General features: G+C 38.0%; 1 protein-coding gene across 4 annotated transcripts in view; it reads left to right on the forward strand.

Moving 5' to 3' along the window:
- The window catches only part of HERC3 (HECT and RLD domain containing E3 ubiquitin protein ligase 3), a 118294-nt gene that overhangs the window by 33146 nt on the left and 60469 nt on the right, over positions 1-24679 (forward strand). For all 4 annotated transcript variants that reach the window (XM_036122731.2, XM_036122734.2, XM_036122732.2 and 1 more), the window contains one exon: positions 21451-21610. In XM_036122731.2, the coding sequence (XP_035978624.1) occupies positions 21451-21610 (160 nt within the window). The remainder of the gene's footprint in view (positions 1-21450; positions 21611-24679) is intronic.

A 24679-nucleotide genomic window follows, 5' to 3' on the forward strand; every position in this document is an offset into this window, starting at 1 on the left:
TGCTTGCACTCTCTTGCTCTCTCTCCCTCTCTCTGTCAAATAAATAAAATCTTTAAAAGAAAAGAAAAGAAGAAGCCTCTCCTCTCTCTACCCCATGCATGGGCTGGATTAGATGCCTGTCACATGGGCTGCCTTTAGCAGCCTGCACATGGTGCTGTAACATGAGTTTGCATGCTTTGTTTGCCTCTTCAGTTAGAGGGAACTTGAGGACAGAACCATATCTTATTTGACAATCTCTTCAAATGGTGTTGGGAAAACTGGACAGCAACATGCAGAAGAATGAAACTGGGCCACTTTCTTACATCATACATGAAAATAAATTCAAAATGGATGAAAGACCTAAATGTGAGACAGGAATCCATCAAAATCCCAGAGGAGAATACAGACAGCAGCCTCTGTGACCTCGGCTATAGCAACTTCTTACTAAACACGTCACTGGAGGCAAGGGAAAACAAAGCAAAAATGTATTATTGGGAGTTCATCAAGATAAAGTTTCTGCAGGAGTGCCTGGGTGGCTCATATGGTTAAGTGTGCCTTTGGCTCAGGTCATGATCTCACGGTCCTGGGATTGAGCCCCACGTCAGGCTCCCTGCTCAGCAGGGAGTCTGCTTCTCCCTCTGCGCCCCTCCCCCGGCCCCGGCCACTCGTATGGTTTCTCTCTCAAATAAATAAAATCTTAAAAAAAAAAAAAAGCTTCTGCATGGCGAAGGAGACAATCAACAAAACTAAAAAGCAGCCTTTGGAATGAGCGAAGATATTTGCAAATGACATATCTGATAAGGGGTTGGTATTCAAAATCTGTAAAGAACTTAATAAACTCAACGCCCCAAAACCAAATAATCCAGTTAAGAAATGGACAGAAGACATGAATAGACATTTTTCCAAAGAAGACATCCAGATGGCCAGCAGACACATGAAAAGATGCTCAACATCCCTTGGCATCAGGGAAATACAAATCAAAACCATGATGAGATACCACCTCACACCAGTCAGAATGGCTAAAATTAACAACACAGGAAACAACAGTGTTGGTGAGGATGCGGAGAAAGGGGAACCCTCTTACACTGTTGGTGGGAATGCAAGCTGGTACAACCACTCTGGAAAACAGCATGGAGGTTCCTCAAAAAATTAAAAAGAGAACTACCAGGAATAGCACCTCTAGGTATTTACCCAAAGGATACAAAGTACTGATTCAAAGGGATACATGTACCCTGATGTTTATAGAAACAGTATCAACAATAGCCAAACTATGGAGAGAGCCCAAATGTCCATTGACTGATGAATGGATAAAGAATTGTGGTATATATACACAATGGAGTATTACTCAGCCATCAACGTTGCTATTTGCAACGACCTGGGTGGAGGTAGTATATAATGCTAAGTGAAATAAGTCAGAGAAAGACAAATACCATATGATTTCACTCATGTGGATTTAAGAAACAAAACAGATCAACATATGGGAGGGGAAAAAAAAAGAGAGGGAAACAAACCATAAAAGACTCTTTTTTTTTTTTTTTTTTGGCTTGATCAAAACTAAATACATACGTATTTATAAGTTTTTAGGTTTAAACAGATCATTAAATAATTGAATAATTTTCTTTTTTTTCTTTTTATTTAACATATAAAGTATTATTTGTTTTAGGAGTACAGGTCTGTGATTCATCAGTCTTACACAACACCCACCACAACACATACCCTCCCCAATGTCCATCACCCAGCCACACCATCCTCCCACCCCCAACCTCTCCAGCAACCCTCAGTTGTTTCCTAAGATTAAGAGTCTCTTAATGGAGGGAGGAGGGTGAGGGATGGGCTAGAGGGGTGATGGGTATTAAAGAGGGCACTTGTTGTGATGAGCACTGGGTGTTGTATGTAAGTGATGAATCACTGAATTCTACTGAATCACTGAAACCAATATTGCACTGTGTGTTAACTAGAATTTAAATAAAAATTTGGGAGAAAAAACCCCCATATCTTGTCTTTTGATCTCTAATGTATATAGAATCTTGTAGATGATAAACTCATACTTTATTTTGGTGTGTGTTTTGCGTTTTAAAATCTGCTTCCCTGAGATGTAATTTACATGCAATAGGATTCACCAATTCTAAATGTATAATTTAATGGATTTTAACAGTCATAGAGAAAAAAGTGGCCATCACAATCATGATAGAGAACACTTCTTTTATCCCCAAACCTTTCTTGTGCTTCCAGTTTTTTCCCTACATCTGCTTTTTGTCATTACAGTTTTGACTTTTCTAGGATTTTATATAAATGGAATCATATATAATCTTTTGTGTCTGGCTTTTTAGAATAATGCCTTTGAGATTCATATATTATTGCATATGTTAGTAGTTTGTAGGGTTTTGTTGCTGAACAGTATTCCACTTTATAGATATGTCACATTGTTTATCCATTTATCAGTTAATGGACTTTTTTTTTTTTTTCCAAATTTGGGCCGTTTTGAGTAAAACTGCTAAGAATGTCTGAGTACAGTTTTTTGGGTAGACATATATTTTGATTTTTCTTGGGTAAATTCCTAGGAGCTGGTTTATATGGTAACTGCCAGATTTCCACAGTGACAGTACTATTTTAAATTTCTACCAGTAGTTCATGAGAGTTCTAGTTTCTTCCCATCCTCAACATCACTTGGTATTGTCCATCTTTTTAATTTTAGCCATTCAAATTGGTGTGCAGTAGAATCTCCTTGTTTTAATACGCATTTCACTAATGACTAATGATCTTGAGCAACTTTTCATATGCTTATTTTATCTTAATACTATATCTTATTTTTGGCAAAGTGTATATTCAAGTATGTTGCCCATTTAAAAAAAAAATCAAAGTGCTTGCCTTAATCTTTTTTTTTTTTTTAAAGATTTTATTTTTAAGAATCTCTGTACCCAGTGTGGGGCTCAAATTCACAATCTGGAGGTCAAGAGTCATTTGCTCTTCTGACTGAGTCAGCCAGGCATTCCATTGCTTATCTTATTCTTGAGATATAATAGTTATCTATATATTCAGGGTAGAAGACTTTTAGCACATATTTTGTAAATATCCCAATCTGTGGCTTTCCTTTTCATTTTTTTTTGACAGTGTCTTTTGAAGAACAACAAAAAATTGTTTTTTGAAGAACAAAAATTTTTATTTTGATGAAATTCAATTATCAGTTTTTACTTTTAGGATTCATGTTTTTTGTGTTTTAAGAATTTTACCTAACCCAAGATAACAGTGATTTTTCTCCTAGGTTTCCTTCATCAAATTTTATAGTTTAGCTCTTATATTTATGTCTGTGATCTGTTTCAATTTAACATTTTGTATGTTTGTGAGATCATGGTCAAAGTTCATTTTTTTGCATATAGATAGCCATTTTCAGCACCATTGTTGAAAAAAAGACTTTAACTCCCATTGAATTACCCTGGCACCTTTGAAAATTAGTTGGCCATGTGTGTACTGGTCTATCTCTAGACATTCTATTCTGTTAATCTACATATTTACCCTTAGTCAGTACTACATTATGTTGATTACTATAGCTTTATAGTAAATCTTGAAAGTATGTAGTGCAGATTGTCTAGATCCTCTTTTTCTTTTTCAGAATATTTTGGCTATTCTAGAAATAAGTCAGTCAGAGAAAGACAAATACCATATGATTTCACTCATATGTAGAGTTCTTTTTAAGATTTTATTTATTTATTTGTCAGAGAGAGGGGAGAGAAAGCACAAGCAGGGGGAGTGGCAGGCAGAGGGAGAAGCAGGCTCCCTGCCAAGCAAGGAGTCCTACGTGGGACTCAGTCCCAGGACCCTGGGATCATGACCTGAGCTGAAGGCAGATGCTCAACCAACTGAGCCATCCAGGCGTCCCTCGTGTAGAATTTAAGAAACAAAACAGATGAACATAGAGGTAGGGAAGGAAAAATAAAATAAGACAAAAATAGAGAAGGAGGCAAACCGTAAGGGACTCTTAACTATAGGGAACAAACTGAGGATTGCTGGAGGGGAGGTGGGTGGGTGGATGGGGTAACTGGGTGATGGGCATTAAGGAGGGCACTTGAAGTAATGAGTGCTGGGTGTTTGTGCAACTGATGAGTCACTGAATTCTACCTCTGCAACTGATAATACACTATATATTATTTAAATTGAATTTAAATAAAAAATAATATTTTGGCTATTCTAGGTCCTTGGCTTTGCATATATATTTGGGAATCAGCATTTCAGTTTTTATCAAAAAGCCTGCTGGGATTTTCATTGGGATTACTTTTGAATCACTAGACCGATTTGGGGTATATGTCCCCATTTTCTGGGTCATCTTTAATTTCCTTAGCGATATTTTGTACTTCCCAGTGAACAGGCCTTGTACATATTTTTGTTTCTAAGTATTTCATATATTTGATTTGATTATACATGGTGTTCTAAAAACAATTTAATTTTTAATTTCTTTGGTATTATATAGAAATGTGGTTAATTTTTTGTATATTGATCTTGAATCACCTTGTTAAAACTCTCTTAATAGTTCTACTAGCATTTTTTTTGTGTGTGGATTCCTAATGAATTTCTACATAAATGATAGTGTTGTCTACAAGTCAGTTTTATTCCTTCCTTCCATCCTTCCTTCCTTTAATTTCTTCCTTCCTATGTGTTTTCTTTCATCTTTCTTCCTTATTTTACGGAGTAAACTCTAGTACAGTGATGAATAGAAGTGATAAAAGTAGATATCCTTGTCTTGTTCCTGATCTTAGAGGGAAAACATTCGTTTTCACCATTAAGTGTTTTGTTAGCAGTGGGTTATTCTTGGATTCCTTTTATCAAGTTGTGAAAGATCCCTAATATTTACTATTTTTTTTAAACTATGAGTGTTGAATTTTGTGAAATGCTATTCTCAACCTATTGAAGTGATTGTATGGATTTTCATTTTTGGTCTGCTGTGTGGTAAATTACATGAATTGTGTTTGTATGTTAAATTGAACTTGCATTCCTGGGATAAATCTCACTTGGTGATTTTTACATATTCTTTTGATTCCTAAAAATTTGGCAAGGTTTGTGCATCAGCATTCATGAGGATTATTGATTTTCTTTTCTTTTAATGTCTTTGGTTTTGTTCTGTGGGTAATGCCAGCCTCATACAATGAGTTGGGAAATGTTCCCTTTAGTTTTCTGGAAGAGCTTGTCTATATTTTATGTAAGCTTATTATGGGTTATTATTTTTTCTTTAAATGGTTGGTAGAGGGCACCTGGGTGGCTCAGTCAGTTAAGCATCTGCCTTCGGCTCAGGTCATAATCCCGGAGTCCCAGGATCGAGCCCCACATTGGGCTCCCTGTTCAATAGGGAGTCTGCTTCTCCCTTTCCCTCTGCCCTTCCCCCTGCTTCTTCTCTCTTTTGCTCACTCACTCTCTCTCAAATAAATAAATAAATAAAATCTTAAAAAAAAAATGGTTGGTAGAATCACCACTGAAGCCATCTGAGCCTAGAGATTTCTTTGGAGGGCATTTTTAATTACAATTTAAATCCTTAAAAAACATACAGGAGTAATCAGATTACCTATTTTGTCTTAGGTGAGTTTTCATAGCTTGTGTCTTTCAAGGAATTTGTCTACTTCACTTAAGTTGTCACATTTTGGGGCATAAAATTTTCATAATGTCCCCTTGTTTTCCTTTTCATGTCTGTAAGATCTGTTTTTCTGATATAGATAATTTGTGTATTCTTTCTTTGTTTCCTGATTAGACTGGGTAGAGGTTAATCATTTTTACTGATAATTTCAAAGAAAAAGTTTTTGGATTCAATGATTTTTCTTTTTTTGTTTTCTATTTTATTGGTTTGTGCTGTTACTATTTTCTTTCTTCTACTTACTTTGTGCTTATTGTACTATTTTTTCCAGTTTCTTAATGTGGGAATTTAAATCACTGATTTGTCACTTTCATTCTTTTCTAGAAAATAAGCATTTCATGCTAAAAATTTCCTTTTAAGCTTCACTTTATTCAGCAGTATTCTACAAATTCTCACTGGATCTGTTCTTAGTACTCAAAATACTTTATAATAATTTCTCTTATGATTTCTTTTTTGACCTATGTATTATTTATAGTATGTAGTTAAATATCCAAATACATGGAGATTTTACTGACATTTTTCATTTAATGATTTCTAGTTTAATACTCTGTGATCAGAGTACATATTTTGTGTGATTTCAGGCCTCTTAAAATTACTTAGATTTGTATTATAGCCCAAAGTGTGGTCTATTTTGGTGAATGTTCTGTGGTGTGCAGTTGGAAAGAATGTGTATTTTGCTGTTGATGTGTAGAGTGTTTTATAATTATCAATTAGGTCAAGTTGGCTGACAGTGTTGTTCAGTATTCTATGTACTTACTGATTTTGTGTCTGCTTGACCTATGCATTAGTGAGAGTATAGTGTTTAAATCTTTGACTATCATTGTTGATTTGCTTATTTCTTCTTTTGGCTAAGTTTTGCTATAGATATTTTGAAACTGTATTATTAGGTATATACACATTTAAGATTATTAGGTCTTCTTGATGAATTGTTATTTTTAATGTCATGAAATGTCATTCTTTTTTTTTTTTTAAGATTTATTTATTTATTTATTTATTTATTTATTTATTTGGCAGAGAGTGACACAGTGAGAGAGGGAACCCAAGCAGGGGGAGTGGGAGAGGGAAGCAGGCTTCCCGCTGAGCAGGGAGCCTGATGCAGGGCTTGATCCCAGGACCCTGGGATCATGACCCAAGCCGAAGGCAGACGCTTAATGACTGAGTTACCTAGGCGCCCCTAAATGTCATTCTTTATCCCTGATAATATTCACTGCTTTGAAGTCTACCTTACCTGATATGAATATAATAGCTTCAGCTTTCTTTTGATTAGTGTTTCTTTTCACATCCATTTACTTTTCATTTTTCTGTGTCTTTATATTTGAAGTGGGTGTTTTGAAGGCAGCATATAGTTGGGTCTTGCACATCTTTAGGAGACATATCTAGAAAAATATTACTAAAGCCAATGTCAAAGAAATGTTTTCTACTAGGAGTTTTATGATTTCAGGTCTCATGTTCAGGTTTTTAATCCATTTTGAGTGTCTTTTTTGTGTATGGTGTAAGAAAGTGGTCTGTTTTCATTCTTTGAATGTTGTTGTCCAGTTTTCCCAGCACCATTTATTGAAGAGATATGTTTTCCCCATTGTATATTCTTGCCTTCTTTAATGAATTGACCCCATGTAAGCATGGGTGTCTTTCTGGGTTCTCTGTTCTGTTCTGTTGACCTCTGTTTTTTGGGCCAGTACCATACTGTTTTGATTATTACAGCTTTGTAGTATCTTGAAATTTGGGTTTGTGATGCCTCTAGCTTTGTTCTTCTTTCTCAAGATTGCTTTGGCTATTTGGGGTCTTTTGTGGTTCCATAAAAATTCTAGTTCTGTGAAAAATGCTGTTGGTATTTTGATAGGCATTGCATCGAATCTGTAGATTGCTTTGTGTAATATGGGCATTTTAACAATATTGTTCCAGTTCATGAACATGGAATATCTTCCCAGTTGTTTGTGTGATTTTCAATTTCTTTCATCAGTATTTTATAGTTTTCAGAATGCAGGTCTTTCCCCTCCTTGGTTAAATTTATTCATAGGTGTTTTATTCTTTTTGGTGCAATTTTAAATGGAATTGTTTTAATTTCTCTTTCTGCTACCTTTGTTATTAGTGTATAGAAATGCAACCAGTTTCTGTGTTAATTTTATATCCCAAGCTCTACTGAATTTATTTATTACTTCAAGGGGAGTCTTTAGGGTTTTCTATGTATTAGTATCATATCATCTACAAGTAGTGACAGTTTAACTTCTTCTTAACCAATTTGGATGCCTTTTATTTCTTTTTCTTGTCTGATTGCTATGGTTAGGACTGCCAGTATTATGTTGAATAAAAGTGGCAAGAGTTGACATCCTTGTCTTATTCCTGATATTAGAGGAAAAGCTCTCAGTTTTTCACCATTGATCATGTTAGTTGTGGTTTTGTCATATATGGCCTTTATTATGTTGAGGTATGTGCCCTGGAAACCCAGTTTATTGAGAGTTTTTATCATGAACGGATGTTGAATTTTGTCAAATGCTTTTTCTGCATCTATTGAGATGATCATATGATTTTTAAAAGATTTTATTCATTTATTTGACAGAGAGAGAGCACAAGCAGGGGGAGCAGCAGGCAGAGGGAGAGGGAGAATCAGGCTTCCCGCGGAGCAGGGAGCCTGATGCGGGGCTCGATCCCAGGACCCTGGGATCATGGCTTGAGCCAAAGGCAGACACTTAACCGACAGAGCCACCCAGGTGCCCCGATGACCATATGATTTTTATCCCTCACTTTGTTGATGTGGTGTAACACATTGATTGATTTGTGCATATTGAACCATCCTTGTATCCCTGAAATAAATCCCACTTGATTGAGGTGAATGATCCTTTTAAATATGTTGTTGAATGCAGTTTGCTAATGTTTTGTTGAAGATTTTTGCATCTATTTTTATCAGGGATATTGTCCTGTAGTTTTCTTTTTTGTAGAATCCATATGGTGTGGTATCAGGGTGATGCTGACCCCTTAGAATGAATTTGGGAGCTTTCCTTCCCCTTCTGTTGTTTTGGAATAGATTGAGGAGAATAGGTATTGACTTTATGAATGTTTGGTGGAATTCACCTGTGAATCCATCTGGTCTTGGACTTTGGTTTTGGGGACTTTTTTGAATACCAAACAGATTTTGTTGCCAGTAATTAGCGTATTCAGATTTTCTATTTCTTCCTGATTCGGTTTTGGAAGATTGTGTATTACTAGGAATACATCTATTCTAGGTTGTCCAATTTCTTGATATATAATGTTTCATAGTAGTCTCATATAATGTTTTGTGTATCTGTAGTGTATCTTTTTACTTGTCTTTCATTTCTGATTTTATTTATCCTTTCTCTTTTTTTTCTTGATGAGTCGGGCTAAAGGTATATCTTTATCTTTTTAAAGAACCAGCTCTTGATTCATTGATATTTTTTCTATTTTTTTTTTTTTAGTCTCTATTTCATTTATTTCTGCTCTTTATTATTTTCTTCTTTCTCCTCCCCTTGAGTTTTGTTTATTCTTCTTTTTCTAGTTGCTTTAGGTGTAGCGTTACATTGTTTATTTGAGATTTTTCTTGTTTCTTGAGGTCCTGTATTGCTGTAAATTTCCCTCTTAGAGTTGTTTTCAGGGCATCCCAAAGATTTTGGACCATTGTGTTTTTCATTTTCATTGTTTCCATGTATTTTTTTAAGTTCCTCTTCAACCTATCCTCATATCTTATTTTTTTAAAGTAACAGTTTTATTGTATATGAATACAGAGAGACCAGACTTGGTTAATGGTGATGGTGTTCATTACTTTTTTTCTCTGCAGCTAATGATAGAATCAGAGGAGTTGATACAACAAACAGTGTGTTACTAGAACATCAACTGCATTAAGTAGCTACTTTTTTAAAAGTAAATTCTACACCAGTGTGGGGCTCAAACTGACAATCCCACAATTGAGATTCTATGCTTTACCAACTAAGCCAGCCAGGCACGCCCTTCCGACCCCTCCTCATTTTTAAAAAATTCTTTTTTTGTTGTTGTTGTTCCACTTGGGTGCTTTCCATTTCTCTGTCTTCCAGGTCACTGCTCTGTTCTTCTCCATCTGCTAATCTGTTGATTCCCTTTAGTGTACTTTTCATTTCAGTTATTGTATTTTTCAGCTCTCATTGGTTCTTTTTTATATTTTTTATCTCTTTGTGGAAGTTCTTAGTGAGTTCATACATTTTCCCCTCCAGTCCAGTGAGCATCTTTATGACCATTACTTTAAACTCTTTATCAGGCATGTTGCTTATCTCCATTTTGTTCTTTTTCTGAGGTTTTGTCTTGTTCTTTCATTTGGAGCATATTCCTCTGTCTCTTCATTTTGCTTGACTTTTGTGTTTGTTTTTTTTTTAGCATGGAAAGTTGGTTTTTAGTGTGAGCTACTAGATTAGAGGTACTTTCGTGGCATATGAAACAGCACAGTTCCAATTCAAAAACATCTTTGATAATTTTCCAGTTTCTTGTTGTTGTTACAGTCCTAGCCATTTTTGCATTGTTCATTAAACAGAATTAAAAACAAAACCATTTTAATTCTAGGTTTATATTTCCATGCTTAAATTTTTTAAAATTTTATTATGTTAATCACCATACATTACATTTTTAGTTTTTGATGTAGTGTTCCATGATTCATTGTTTGCGTATAACACCCAGTGCTCCATTCAATACGTGCCCTCTTTAATACCCATCACCAGGCTAACCCATCCTCCCACCCCCCTCCCCTCTAGAACCCTCAGTTTGTTTCTCAGAGTCCATAGTCTCTCATGGTTCGTCTCCCCCTCTGATTTCCCCCCCCTTCATTTTATCCTTCCTACTATCTTCTTCTTTTGTGTTTGTTTCTGTGGGTTAGGCAGAACAGCTACTTCTCCTGAACTTGAAGGAATGGCCTTGTATATGGTCATCCCCTGTGTAGACGGTGTGTGCCTGGTGACTTTGCCTGTCTGGCTGAAACTGTGGCTGGCATGGGTTTGTGGTCAAAGGGCACTCTCTGCTGGGGCTGCCCTGGTGGAATGGTCAGAGCTGAATTGGTGTGGTTGTGTTGTCCTGGGTCTCTCTGTCTGGAGGTTGCCCTGGCAGGACTTGCTAAAGCTGAAGTGGGTGTAAGCTGGGGGGTTCTGGGGTGCTCAGCATAGGGGGTGCCCTGGTGGGGCAACTGGAGCCAAGGTTAATGTGGGCCAGGATGTCTCAGGGCACTTTACACAGGGTCATCCTGGTGGGGTGGCTGGAGACAAGGCGGGGTATGGCCTTTGGGTTCCTGGGTCATTCCATGTAGTGGGTACCCTGGTAGGGCAGCTGGAACTGAGACAGACATGGACTGGGGTTCTGGGGTGTTCCATGTGGTGGGTGTGGGGTGGCCAGAGCCAAAACTAGCATGAGCCAGGATGTCGGAGCACTCCGCATCAAGGGAACCTTAGCCAGGCCATCTGAGGCCACAGTGGTGCAGGCCTGGAGTGTATTAAGGTGCTTTGTGCGTCTGTCACCTCGGTGCAGTGGCTGGAGCTATAGTGAGCACTGACCAGGGGTATCCTGGTGTTGTATGCTGGGGCCACCTTAGTGGGATGGCTGGGGCTGGTGTGGGCTGGGGCTTGGGGCTCGCTGAGGCGTTAGGTCACTTAGGGTGCCTGGACCTTGTTCTCGTCCATGCTTCAAGGTGGAAGGGGAATGTAAACCATGGTGCTCTTCAGCCTCTCAGACGTGGAGAGAGTTCCAGCAGCTCCCCTGCTGTTCGGCAGGGTTTTAGGGCTACTTCTATGTTCTCTTCGCTCTTTTTAAGTGTGGCTTTTTTTCTGTGCCCCAGGGCATCCAGGAATGTTGTGGGCTAGGGCCCTGTGCTCACTGAGGTGGCAGGCCAGCTATGGCATCTGGACCCTGCCCTCATTTGCACTATCAGAGTGGAGGTTGGGGGCGGGGGACGTTAACTATGACTCTCACCAGCCCCTCCAGCCTGGAGAGAGTTCCGGCAGCTCCCCACCATTTGGTGGAGTTCTAGAGCTGGATCTTTTATGTCCTAGTTGCTCTTTTAAACTGAGGCTTTCTTCCTGTGCCCCATGGGAGACAGATCTGCCCACGGTCCCTCAGTACTATCCGTCCCCACTGCAGTTCACAGTGTTGGGGTGGGGGTTCCCTTTGTTACTTTGTCTCCTCTCTTTCTTACTGTTCTCTGTGTGGTCTATCTTTTGATGTGCTGAAGCTGTTGAGTCAGCCTTAGTTCTTCTTCAGGAGGAATTGCTCTATAAATAGGTGTGGATTTGGTGTGTTCTGTGGAGGAAGTGGGTTCAGGGTCTACCTTGCCGTTTTGGACCAGAACCATGCCTCTCTATTAAAATCCTTGTAAAGCATCAGATTATGCCATGATTGACAAATCTGAGTTCCTGAAAATAACTGAGTCACTGCAGCTGATCTTATTCTGACTAGTGGTAGTGCTAATGACTCACAAAGAGTCTTCTCCCCTCCCATTGCCTATGACAGGCCTCCATATGTTCTAACTGCCTTAGTATATATGGTTTATTGCATCTGAAAGCATACATGGTAATTTGAAATTTATGGCTTTGAGATGAAAATATTCTCAGAAGCATTCTTCATAGTGTGAAGTGGTTTCATCGTCATCGTTGTTGTTGTTGTTGTTGTTGTTATTGTTTTGGTGGGTAAGGTTGTATATGAACTCTAAAGCCCAAGGTAAAGTCACCTATCTCTGAACTGAGAAATACTGCTCTGAACTCTATTATAACTGATCTTTTTTTCTCATTCTTTAGTTGAAAAGATTTGGTTTAATGATTGTTTAAACTTGGGCAGTCATACATAGGATTAAGCAAGTAAGCATTTGATATTCCTGGATAATTTAAATGAAGTATCAGCTGCTCAGAGATGCTGCCTGGCTCCATGAATCCAGCCCTTCACTGTAGAAGAAGGCTAAATGTAATTTTAGTTGGAGCATTTGTGGGAGAGCTGTACCTTTGGTTTTTTGGCTTTTTTAAAAAAATTTAGCCAGGTTGAACAAAGACAGTTTGTGGACTTTCTCTGATTAACCAAAATATAAAACAAACAAAAACAAAACAAAAAGCCTCACACGTACAGAAAAAAAAATGTTATTTTAAAATTCTGGCTCTAGGTTTCCAGTTTCAGGAAGGATGGGGTAAGCACATTCTTTTTTATTTCTTCTGCAGAACGCAACTATAAAACCTGGACAGAATAAATGGAGTAGCTATTTGAGGGCTCTGAAAAGCAAATGATGGTAGGTGGATTGGGAAAGAAGACCAGAATTCAAAGTACCACTGGATTGCCATTGAGTTCACCAATTTCCCCCTCCAGTCCTTCTGCCATTTGGCCCCAGAGGCAGGTAGAGCTGTGGAAGTACAGTATATAGGCTAGAGAGCAGCAAAGGAGCCCCAAGAAACCTGAAAGTGTTGGGCAGATTTCACAGATTTCAGGGAAGGAGGACTTTGGGAAAGCAACTGCATATAGTCATCTATGAACTCCTGGGCTCATCCCTGAGCTGTTTATGTGTGGATCTTATCCTGCTTAGCATATAAATGACTCTAAGAACTGAGCTAACACATAGACCACCACCTACATTCCAGACTTGCCTCAATGTGGTGCATGCAGGGCACAAATTTGAATGGCACTGCAGAAGCTTTGAAAACTACAACAAAATTGTCAACCTTCTCCAGAAGATTTAAATAAGACCGAGAGTCTTATAATACTCAGAATGTTTATGGTACTATCCAAAATCACTCAGCATATGAAAACCCAGGAAAGGGGTGCCTGGGTGGCTCAGTTGGTTAAGCATCTGCCTTCAGCTCAGGTCATGATCCCAGGGTCCTGGGACCGAGCCCTGCATTGGGCTCCCTGCTCAGCAGAGAGCCTGCTTTTCCCTCTCCCTCTGCCTCTCCCCCCATTCCCGCGCTCATGTGTGCTCTCTCTCTCTCCTTCTCGAGTAAAAATAAAATCTTAAAAAAAACAAAACAAAACAGGAAAACTCAGCTAGTATAATAAGGGACAATCAGTAGATGCAGTGCTGGAATGACATAGGTGTTGGGATTATCTGATGAAGACTTTAAAGCAGCTGTTAACACAAATGTTCCACCCAGCTGGCTCAAATTCTTGTGAACTAAATGGAAAAATGAAATTCTCTGCAAAGAAATAGGTGATATAAAGAAGAACCAATAAAACAGCCAAAATGAAAAAGTCATTGGATGGCCTCAGTAGCAGAATGGAGAGGACAGAGGAAAGAATTGGTGAAGTTGAAGATAAGCCAGTAGAATTTCCCCAATCTGAAAAACAGCAGATTGAGGCAAAAAATTAAACAGGATTCTGGGGACCTGTGGGACAAGGACAAAAGGTCTGATGTTCATGTCATGGAAATCCCAGCAGGAGAGGAGAAAGAATGTGGTGCTGAAAATGATAATGGCTGACAAATTTCTAAATTTGGCAAAAGACATAAACAGATTCAATAAGTGGATTCAATAAGTACAGTAAACCCAAATAAGATAAACCAAAAGAAATCCACACCTAGAAGATCATAACCAAACTTCTAAAAATTAAAGACAAAATACTTGAAAGCAACCAGGGGAAAGACACATATTACTTGTAGGGGAATATTCATTGACATCATTACGGATTTCACCCCAGAAACTATGGAGGCCGTAAGTGGCACGGCCACTTTTAAACTATGGAGGCTGTAAGTGGTATGGCCACTTTTAAAGTGCTGCAAGAAAAGAAATCAACTCAGAATTCTGTATCCAGCAAAAAACACTCTCCACAAATGAATATGAAATGAAGGCATTTTCAGATAAAGGAAAAGTCAGAAAATCCATAGCCAGCAGACCTGTACTGAACAATTGCTAAAAGAAGTTATTTTGACAGAAGGGAAATGATACCAGAAGGAATATCGGAACATCAGGAATGAATAGAGAGCAACAGAAATAGTAGATATATGGGCAAATATAATAAACTATTCTCTTCTTGAGTTCTTTAAAACATACTGATTGACAGCAAAAATTATAACCTTGTGATAGAGTTTTCAAAGTGTTGCAGATGTACTATTTAAGACTGCTGTAGCTTGGGTGGGGAGAATAAAGGAACCTATATAGTGGTAGAGTTTCTGCATTTTACTTGAAATAGTATTGATTCTAAGTAGACTCTGAAAGGATAACTATTTATATTGTAATCCCTAGAGCAATCACTTAGGTAACCATACAAAGAGATATCATAAAAAAGACCACAATGAATTAAAATAGAATACTAGAAAGTATTTAAATAATGCGAACAAAGGCAGGGATGAGGAAAAAAGCAATGAAAAACAAAGGGAATGAACAGAAAACAAATAAAAAAAAGTAGGTCAAAAATCCAAATATATCAATGATTTTATTAAATATAGTCTAAACAATCAAAATATAGATCTTATATTAAATTTAAAAAATTACCCAACCATATGCTGTATATAAGAAATTGACTTCAAAAATAATAATCTAGGAAGTTTAAAATACCTACTCCTGGGCATTTATTTCAGAGAAATGAAAACTTATTCTCACACAGTAACTTGTACAGAAATGTTTATTGCATCTCTATAATTGCTAAAAACTGGGAACAGTGCTTTTGTGGTACATCCATAATGCAGTGGAGTAGTACCCACAAATAAAAAGGAACATACTATGAGATACGTGCTACAACCTGGATGAGTCTTCCAGGCATTATATTGAATGAAAGAATCCAGTCTTGAAAGGTTAGAAACTATAGGATTCCATTATGTGACAGTATTGAAAATATAAAACTATAGTGCTAAAAAACAGATCAGTGGTTGCCAGGAGTTAGGTATGAGGAGAGTGTGTGACCAAGGGACTTTTTTTTTTGAGTGATGGGACTGTTCCATATCTTCTTTGTGACATGTGCTTGAATTCATAGACTTGTACATAATAAAAGATCAGTTTTACTGTACAATAAATAAAAAATTTGGTTTTGAAAAACTGACTCTGGTTTGAGTGTCTTAGTTCAGAAACAAGATATAATTCCTGCTGTGGAGAGATCTCTTTTATGGGGGTGGGATCACTTTAAAGTGTGAGTTGTATTATAGAGTTGAGACTCCACTGAGCATAGCCCAGACTCCCCCTCCCCCAAATGTTTAGATGAGAATACTTAAGAAAATAGTTGGAATATGGCTTAGGACAAAACAGATACAGAAGCAAACAATGGAGAGAGAGCCTAGTCATGTTGTGGGAAGACAGGGCACCCCAGGAGGAGAGTCAGGCACTAGGAAATTCTTTTTTGGGGGGATCTGCAGGAGAATTTGGATTATGTTTTGTTTTGAGTGGTTTGCTGAGATAATGTTTATTTCCCTCATCCCAGATCTGCAGTGGAAGTCAGCTGCCCCCCTCAGACTGGGTTGACGGTACTGGGGGAACACTGCCAGGGGAGAGCAGAATGTAGCAGCAAGAGGCAGGATGTGCACTAGGGTGAGTCCCGTGGGAAACAGGAACGAGGTTGGGTGAATGTGAGGACGCAGAATCCACAGGACGGCAGGACAAAGCACAGCATCTCTCACAGGATGGCTCTGCCTTTTGTTTTCTACTCCTAAAGAAAAGTGTAATCCTAGAGTAGATAATTTGGGGAACCTCAGAGAGGAGACACTTAAGTAATGAGAGTTTAATCTCTGTCATACCAGCTGCTGACATTTAATTTATTGTAGTTTTATTAGTTAAAATTTAGTAGCAAATATTGAGCACAAATTTTGTATATTCTCTATGCTTTCCATTCAACTGCAAACTACTGAATATATTTCTCATCTGAACAATGAGGAAAAAGAGTCCATTTCCCATTTTTCATGTCTAGGCTAATCACTTCATTGTTACTTTTACCAGTTTCGTATCTGTCTAATCTTTTTCCATGACAGAATGTAATACAGCCTAGTGGGTACGATGGGCTCTAAAGTCAGAAGGACCTGGGATCCAATTCTAGTTTCTCCACTCATTAGTTGTGAATCTCGGCCAAATTACATATGTTTTCTGAGTTGGGGCTTACTATAACCCTGCCTCACAGGGTTGTTGCAGGATTAAGTAAGTGTTGGCATCATGCATTTCCCTCTAGGCTCATACCATCCTCTCTATTGCCACCCTTTGATGGTTTAATGCCCAATTCACTATTAACCTGAAAATACATTTAAAACTTTGTGGGCTCAAAAACCAAGTAGAAATAATCATAATAACGTAAGTCCAGTTGAACTGCTGACTTGTTCTAAGCAGCACTCCACATTTGCCACTGTTCTGGCTCATTCCTATTACCTTGCTCATTCCTATTACCTTGGCTCATTCTGATTTGAGAACATTGCTAAAGACTGTTAAAGACTTGAAAGGGTTGCTATGAGAGGATCAGAGAGAAAATATACTTTTATCCTCAAAAAATGCCAAATATTTCTTCAGTGTGTTTAATTATTTTAATGTGTGGGTTGAGGTTCTGTCATGATCTGCAAAATATAGCATAGAGTCTTGACAGAATGAACCAGAGAGACTGCATGTGAAAATGTGCACTGCAGCCTGAACGTTCCCAACTGGAGCAGGGGAGTGTTCAGGGACAGGTGTGAATGAAGCATTCATTCCCACGTTGGCCTGACCTAGGGAGTGGATTCTAGAAGAGGGATTATAATTTCACTCTAACAGATCCCCAGTCTGAATCAGATGAGCTTAGTTTTCTGGCTAGAAGAAATAAAATAAGTTGGACTTGGTGCAGTCACCGGTTTGATTTCCTCACAAATTTTTGCATTACCGAGCGTTGCCTTTGGGGCTGTAGGTTTTGTTGTAGCAGTGGTGGTTTGATGGCTAATGCGTGATGGGACGGGAATTGGTTTGTCTTAGGTTTTACCATGCCCTTTTGAGGCTGTTCAGCTGTGGTAAACAAGATCAAGAGGGATGCTATTGACAGGTTTTGAGGCAAGAACATAGTGGCAGATCAGGTAGAGAGCATCCTGTCAGACAGTGGAGAAACTTATTAGTGTCACATTAGGCTGAATGCTAACGTCCAGGCAGGAAAGGCTAATGGTTGGCGTAGGAAGTCAGGTATTAGGGGCCAGGCCTCAGTCATGGCTGAGGTGTCAGGCCAGGTACCCAGGCCCAGGAGGACATAAAAGCTGCCCAAATCCTGGAACTGTGGTACAAGGTGGATATTTGGTGAGAGGAGTAGAGTCTGAATCACCCAAGGTACTTCAGAAGGAGTTTCTTACCTTATTCCAAAATAAAGATAGGACTGTTCCTAGTGCGTGAGGCAAAGCTGAGTTGGGATATGGGGTCTAATAGTGAATAGAGGTTAAAGAAGTTGGGCAATGGGAACTACAGGAGTTAAAGCATCTTTTAGGAGATTTCTCTGACATGAGCATGTTTTCAGTTGCTTAATTTAAATAAAAACTTTGTTTCCAAGTAATATATTTATACAAACTATCTTTAGGTCAAACAGAAGCTCCCTGCCTCCCCTGCGGTTTCACTAGCAGAGACCATTTCTGTCAACAATTTTAGCTCGCTCTTTTAATATTTATCTTTTCTAAATGACATGCTTATATGCTGTTTCTTGATTTTTTTTTTCGGTATTGGACATAATGTAGAGACACTGGGGAAGATTAGCATTCCTTTATATTCTCCATCTACTCTTTCCTCTTCCTCACCCCTAGATACTCATCCTTTCCCAAATAACTGATTGCTGAAATCAATTGACAATTAAATTTTTGATTATGTAAATTATATTTGTTCGGTTTTTATGGTTCTGTGTTCAATGATTGCTTTTATTTCCTATAAGACATTTTATGTATTTTCTGGAGTTAATTATATCTTTTTTTTTTCTTTTGCATAGTAACCTCTGTATTCTCTGACAGAACTGTAAAACTCATAACAATATAAAACTCATCAGATTGTATTTTGCTTTTCACCTTGGAGACACTCCTTCAACTTTGCCTCCTGGGCCTGCTACATTATAGCTGTTTTGGAAATGTTCTTCACCTCTTCTTATGTAAGATGTTTCCTGGATCCTGAATCTTCCTTTGTTTAGGAGGCATTATCTTATGGTAACTTTCTGAGAGAGGCAGCATTGGAGGTAAAATATTTTGAGAGCCTTACATGCCTGAAAATTATTCCTTTTTCCCCCTCTCTCCTCATATTTTATTCATGGTTAGTTAGATATAGAATTCTCAGTTGGAGGTCATTTTCCTTCAATATTGTGAAGGCATTGCTCCATTGTCTTCTAGTTTTCAGTATTGCTTCTGAGAAATCTAATGCCATTCTGATCCCTGTTCTATTGTATATAAATTGTTTTCCGTTCTAGAAACTTTTAGAGTCTTTTTTTGTGTTCTAAAATTTCAAGATGAAGTCCTCTGAAGTAGGTCTTTCATCAGTCATTATTCTGAGTCCTTCATAGGTCCTATCAATGTGAAATTTAAGTCCTTATGAGAACTTTTCTTGTATTTCTTCTTTGAAATGTTTTTACCTTGTATTTTCCCCATCTTCTTTATGGAGTTCTTATTTTTCCATTATTGGACCTCTTGAAATAATCCCCTCATTTCTTTCTTTTTTAACCCCCTCTGTTTTGTTCTTTGTCTTTTTGTTCTATTTCTTAGAAAATTTCTTCAATTCTTTTTTTTTTTTAATTTAAATTTTAGTTAACATACAGTGCAATATTGGTTTCTGGAGTAGAATTCAGTGATTCATCACTTACATACAACACCCAGTGCTCATCACAAAAAGTGCCTTCTTTAATATCCGTCCCCCACTCGCCTCCCTTCATCAACCCTCAGTTTTTCTCTATTTTTAAGAGGCTCTTATGGTTTGTTTCCCTTTCTACTTTTCCCCCCTTCCCATATCTTTATCTGTTTTCTTTCTTAAATTCCACATATGAGTGAGATCATATGGTATTTCTCTTTCTCTGACTGACTTATTTCACTTAGTGTTATACACTCTAGTTCTATCCACATCATTGCAAATGTCAAGATTTCATTTTTTTTTTTGAAGGCTGAGTAATACTCCATTGTATGTATATACCACTTCTTCTTTATCCATTTATCAGTTGATGGACATTTGGGCTCTCTTCATAGTTTGGCTATTGTTGATAATGCTGCTGTAAACATCAGGGTGCATGTAACCATTCGAATCTGTATTTTTGTATCCTTTGGGTAAATACTTAGTAGTGCAATTGCTGGATCATAGGGTTAGTTCTCTTTTTAACTTTTTGAGGAACCTCCATACTCTTTTCCAGAGTGGCTGCACCAGTTTGTATTTCCACCAACAGTGTAAGAGGGTTCCCCTTTCTCCACATCCTTGCCAACATCTGTTGTTTCCTGACTTGTTAATTTTAGCCATTATGACTGGTGTGAGGTGGTATCTCATTGAGGTTTTGATTTGTATTTCCCTGATGCCAAGGGATGTTGAGCATCTTTTCATGTGTCTCTTAGCCATCTGGATGTCTTCTTTGGAAAAATGTCTATTCATGTCTTCTACCCATTTCTTAACTGGATTATTTGGTTTTGGGGTGTTGAGTTTGATAAGTATAGATTTTGGATACTAACCCTTTATCAGCTATGTCATTTGCAAATATCTTCTCCCATTCTGTAGGTTGCTTTTCAGTTTTGTTGACTATTTCCTTCGTTGTGCAGAAGCTTTTTATTTTGATGAAGTCCCAATAGTTCACTTTTGCTTTTGTTTCCCTTGCCCCTGGAGACATGTCTAGTAAGAAGTTGCTCTGGCCAAGGTCAAAGAGGTTGTTGCCTGTATTCTCCTCTAAGATTTTGATGGTTTCCTGTCTCACATTTAGGTCTTTCATCCATTTTGAATTTATTTTTGTGTATGGTATAAGAAAATGGTCCAGTTTCATTCTTCTGCATGTTGCTGTCCAGTTTTCCCAACACCATTTGTTGAAGAGATTTTTTCCACTGGATATTCTTTCCTGTTTTTTTGAAGATTAGTTGACCATATAGTTGTGGGAATTTCTTCAATTCTTATTTCCCAATCTGCTTTTGAAAGGTTTTTGTCTTTAAATTCATGCTGCCATATTTTCATTTTCTAAGATGATTTTGTTCCTCAAATGTTTGAATGGTCCTTATCTTCTTCTATTTCTCTAACAGCTTAAATATTTTTTCTGCTCCCAGCATGATCCTTATCTTCTGAGTTCATTTTCTCTTTTTTTTTTTTCTTTTTTTTCTTTCATGTTAGCATTTTCCTCATATGTGAGGAAAGTGCTGTGCCCAGCCTTTTATATTTAAGAGTGCGGTTCTAAAATGTGAGTGGAATTGTGTGAGGGCAAAGCTTGTTAACTCACAGGAAGCTGGACATTTCATTGGGGGACCCACAGATGTCAGTATCTGTGGATCTTCTCTTTTGGGCTTTTTTTTTTTTTTTTTTTCAGAGAAATCCTCCTTTTTCTTGGCTAGATATTATGTATGAGGCTGTGTTCTGGAACCTTGGGGAGAAAGGTATTTTCTGGATTAGGGAGGGAGGGCTCTGGGAAAGGAGTCTTACTGTTCCCAAGCAGAATTTTACCAGTCCTACTGGTTTAAGTAATATGCCTCATTCCCACTCACATTTGAGCCTCTCTGGTTCAGTATCTTCCCACAGTAAACCTCAGGCTTCTCCCTGGAGAGAAGCACCAGGCTCATGGGGGAATACCTGGGATGTATGTGCTGCAGTCATACATGCTACCCAGTGTAGCTGGGCTCTAAACTGATAGCTTGTAGAAATGTATGACATTTATAATCCCTATAAATATACAGATTTAGTGGTTCTTTGTGAAAAACGAAACTGCCTAGAAGGATAATTCTGTGTAAGAAAGTCTTGTGTGATTCCTATTTCTAGGCTCTACATTTTCCTCCTTGGTTTGGTCTCTTTCAGAGCAAATTGGAGCTTTGGCAGATCAGCACATTGTCCATGTGGCATGTGGCGAGTCGCACAGCCTGGCCCTCAGTGACCGGGGCCAGCTGTTTTCTTGGGGTGCAGGGAGTGATGGTCAACTAGGACTCATGACTACCGAGGATTCGGTGGCAGTGCCCAGGTAAGAATGTCACAGACAGGAATCTGAGTTTTCAGATGTCAGTTTTATAAATACTCTTTCCTGCTCTTGCTTTGTTAGAATCCTTGTTATGGTTCTGCTTTCTTTATTTAATTGCTGGTTTGTTTTTTTTGTTTTTTGGTTTGTTTTTTTTTGGGGGGGGTGCCACTACTGTGCCTTATACTTTATAGCACTTATCACAAAAATTGTAATTATTTATACAAGTGTCTGTCTCCAGTTAAAAAATGTGAGTTGTTCAGGAATTGTACTTTATTTATTCTAGTAACCTAGTTGTTAGCATAGTGTTTGGAATTCAATAAATGTTTGAATAAAAAAAGCATCTTTTCTCTTGCTGGACTTACTAACCTTTAACTTAAAATTGTAAGCCTAAATCAATTACTCAATTAAGGACTCTAAACTAGAATCAAAAGTTTGACCCGTTTTCTAATAATAGCCATTATGAGCATTACGAACAGCTAAAATACCAAATATACAAAAGTTTTTTCTTTTCTTTTTTTTTTTTTTAAAGACTTTATTTATTTATTTGACAGAGAGAGACACAGCGAGAGAGGGAACACAAGCAGGGGGAATGGGAGAGGGAGAAGCAGGCTTCCCGCCGAGCAGGGAGCCCGATGCGGGGCTCGATCCCAGGACCCTGGGATCATGACCTGAGCTGAAGGCAGATGCTTAACCGACTGAGCCACCCAGGCAACCCCAAAAGTTTTTTGTAACACAAAATACTAATACATGGTTTTGAGACTCAAATATTTATTTAATTTCTGAATCTTAGATGATTTAATAAAGTATCTAACAGATGCTTCAGCACTAAGTAAACATCCAAAATACTGAAGTTACTTCCAGGTGCTTTTCTTAGGGGGTGAAGTCTCATTTTGTGGAGGTTCTTGGTGATCAAAGAGGCCACTAGTTTATTTCCGTCACTTAATTCCTGCCCTTTTATATTACAAACATAGAGCACACCCCTACTGTTGTACTTGTCATGTTCACTGTAATTATTTATTTAATGACTATTTGTCAGACAAAGCTGGGAACTTTTGATGACATGAGACCTGGATTATTCATTTTTGCATCACCGTTGTTAAGGGTGTCCAGCACATTTATTGCTTATTACAAGGCTGTTTAATAAATGGCCTCTCCTCCCCTGCCCAATTATTGTCCCCTTTAAAGGACAAAATACTCTTCTTCCTCTTCCTTTTTTGCCCTTCTTAGATTTTTGTAACTTTAATCAAAAGCTGTTTTAAGGAAAAGAGGAACATGGAGGTAAGAGTGATTTGATTCATTTCCTGACTTAGAACAGGTAATATTTTGGATTCATTTTTCCAAAAATTAGTTGAATTTTGGGGAAGAGAGAGAGTGGCAATAAGAAAAAAGGGCACTATATATATTTTAATGAAATTATGTGACTATTAAGGAGAAGATTCATAACGTCACTGACAAAAATATTTTACTTTGTTGGGGCGCCTAGGTGGCTCAGTCATTAAGCGTCTGCCTTCGGGTCAGGTCATGATCCCAGAGTCCTGGGATCGAGCCCCGCATCGGGCTCCCTGCTTAGCGAGAAGCCTGCTTCTCCCTCTCCCACACCCCCTGCTTGTGTTCCCTCTCTCGCTGTGTCTCTCTCTGTCAAATAAATAAAATCTTTAAAAAAAATTTTTTTACTTGTTGATGACCAGAGACTCAAAGATTTTTAGTAGCATTTCATTTCTAAAAATGAAGTAACCTCTGTTATAGTAACAATTAATTTTCATTAGTCATGTCTAAATTAAGGATGACTTCTGAGGCTTTGGTTTGTGTATAATTTTACGTTAAAACTTAATTGAAATTAATTTCTTAATCCATACCCTAGTATTGTGGAAAGTAACATAGCTTTGAAGTCAAACAGCCCTCCCATTCTAATACTGGTACTATTATTAATTAGGTGAGTGACCTTGGGCAAATTGTTTAACTTATCTAAGCCTTGATTTCTTAACTTAAAAATGGAGTTACGTATTGTGTACCTTTACAAAGTTACTGGGAGGAGAGAATGAGATGCTTAGGTAAAACACATTATATGCTGGCACTCTTTATATATCCCTCCTGTCCACCTCAAGCCTATCATTTCCCTGTTGTTTCTTTGTTCTTTTGACCTGCTTCCTTTCTGTAGCTGTGATTATGAAGACTGTGATAAGGGTAGTGGTTGACCCATAAAGGGAGAATCGTGGGGAATTTGAGTGGAAACTGGCCAGGGAAAAAAGGGCTGTTACTGCATAAAATTTCTGAAACATTGGTCCCCTAGGCAGTAATGCATTTTCCAATTTTAAAAAATAGTGGGGTTCTACAAACTATTGATACCTGTAAAACGTGGATGAATGTCCAGGGAATTATTCTGAGAGGCAAAAAAGCCAATCCCAAGAGGTTGCCTACTATATGATTTTATTTATGTAACATTCTTGAAATGACAGAATTTTAGAAATGGAGGGTAGATTAGGGGTTGTCAGGGGTTAGGGATAGGGGAGGGGAGCAGTGGTTATAAAAGTACAGCATGAGGAATCCTTATGGTGTTCAAACTGCTCAGTATCTTGACGGTGGTGGTGGATACACGAACCTACACAGGTGGTAAAATTAATACACAGAATTGAGTACAAATAAAACTGGGGAATTATGAATAAGATTTGTAGATTGTATTAATATTAGTTTCCTGGTTATGATTTTATACCATAGTTTCACAAAGTGTCACCACTGGGGGAAACTGGACAAAGTATACAAGGGCTCTTTCTGTATTATTTCTTACACCTGCATGTAAATCTACAGTTACCTCAATAAAAAATAGTTGGGCTCTATTTGATACTAAATGCATATGTGAACTCTGTTTTATAATCTTTTCATATCTGAGAAAATAAAACATTAACAAAGGTAGTATCTGCTTGTCACTCGAAATAATCTCCTCCTCCCCCACTGGGCATCTATCTTCTAAGATGCCCCTCTCCTGAGAGTGTGTCCATCTGACTCCTTGACCTAATGAAGAAGATCATGGCAACTTGCAAGCTGTTACAATAGAGAGTGGGAGATATTCCCAGG

This window comes from Halichoerus grypus, chromosome 3 (assembly GCF_964656455.1).
Source record: "Halichoerus grypus chromosome 3, mHalGry1.hap1.1, whole genome shotgun sequence".
Classification (NCBI taxonomy): Eukaryota; Metazoa; Chordata; class Mammalia; order Carnivora; family Phocidae; genus Halichoerus; species Halichoerus grypus.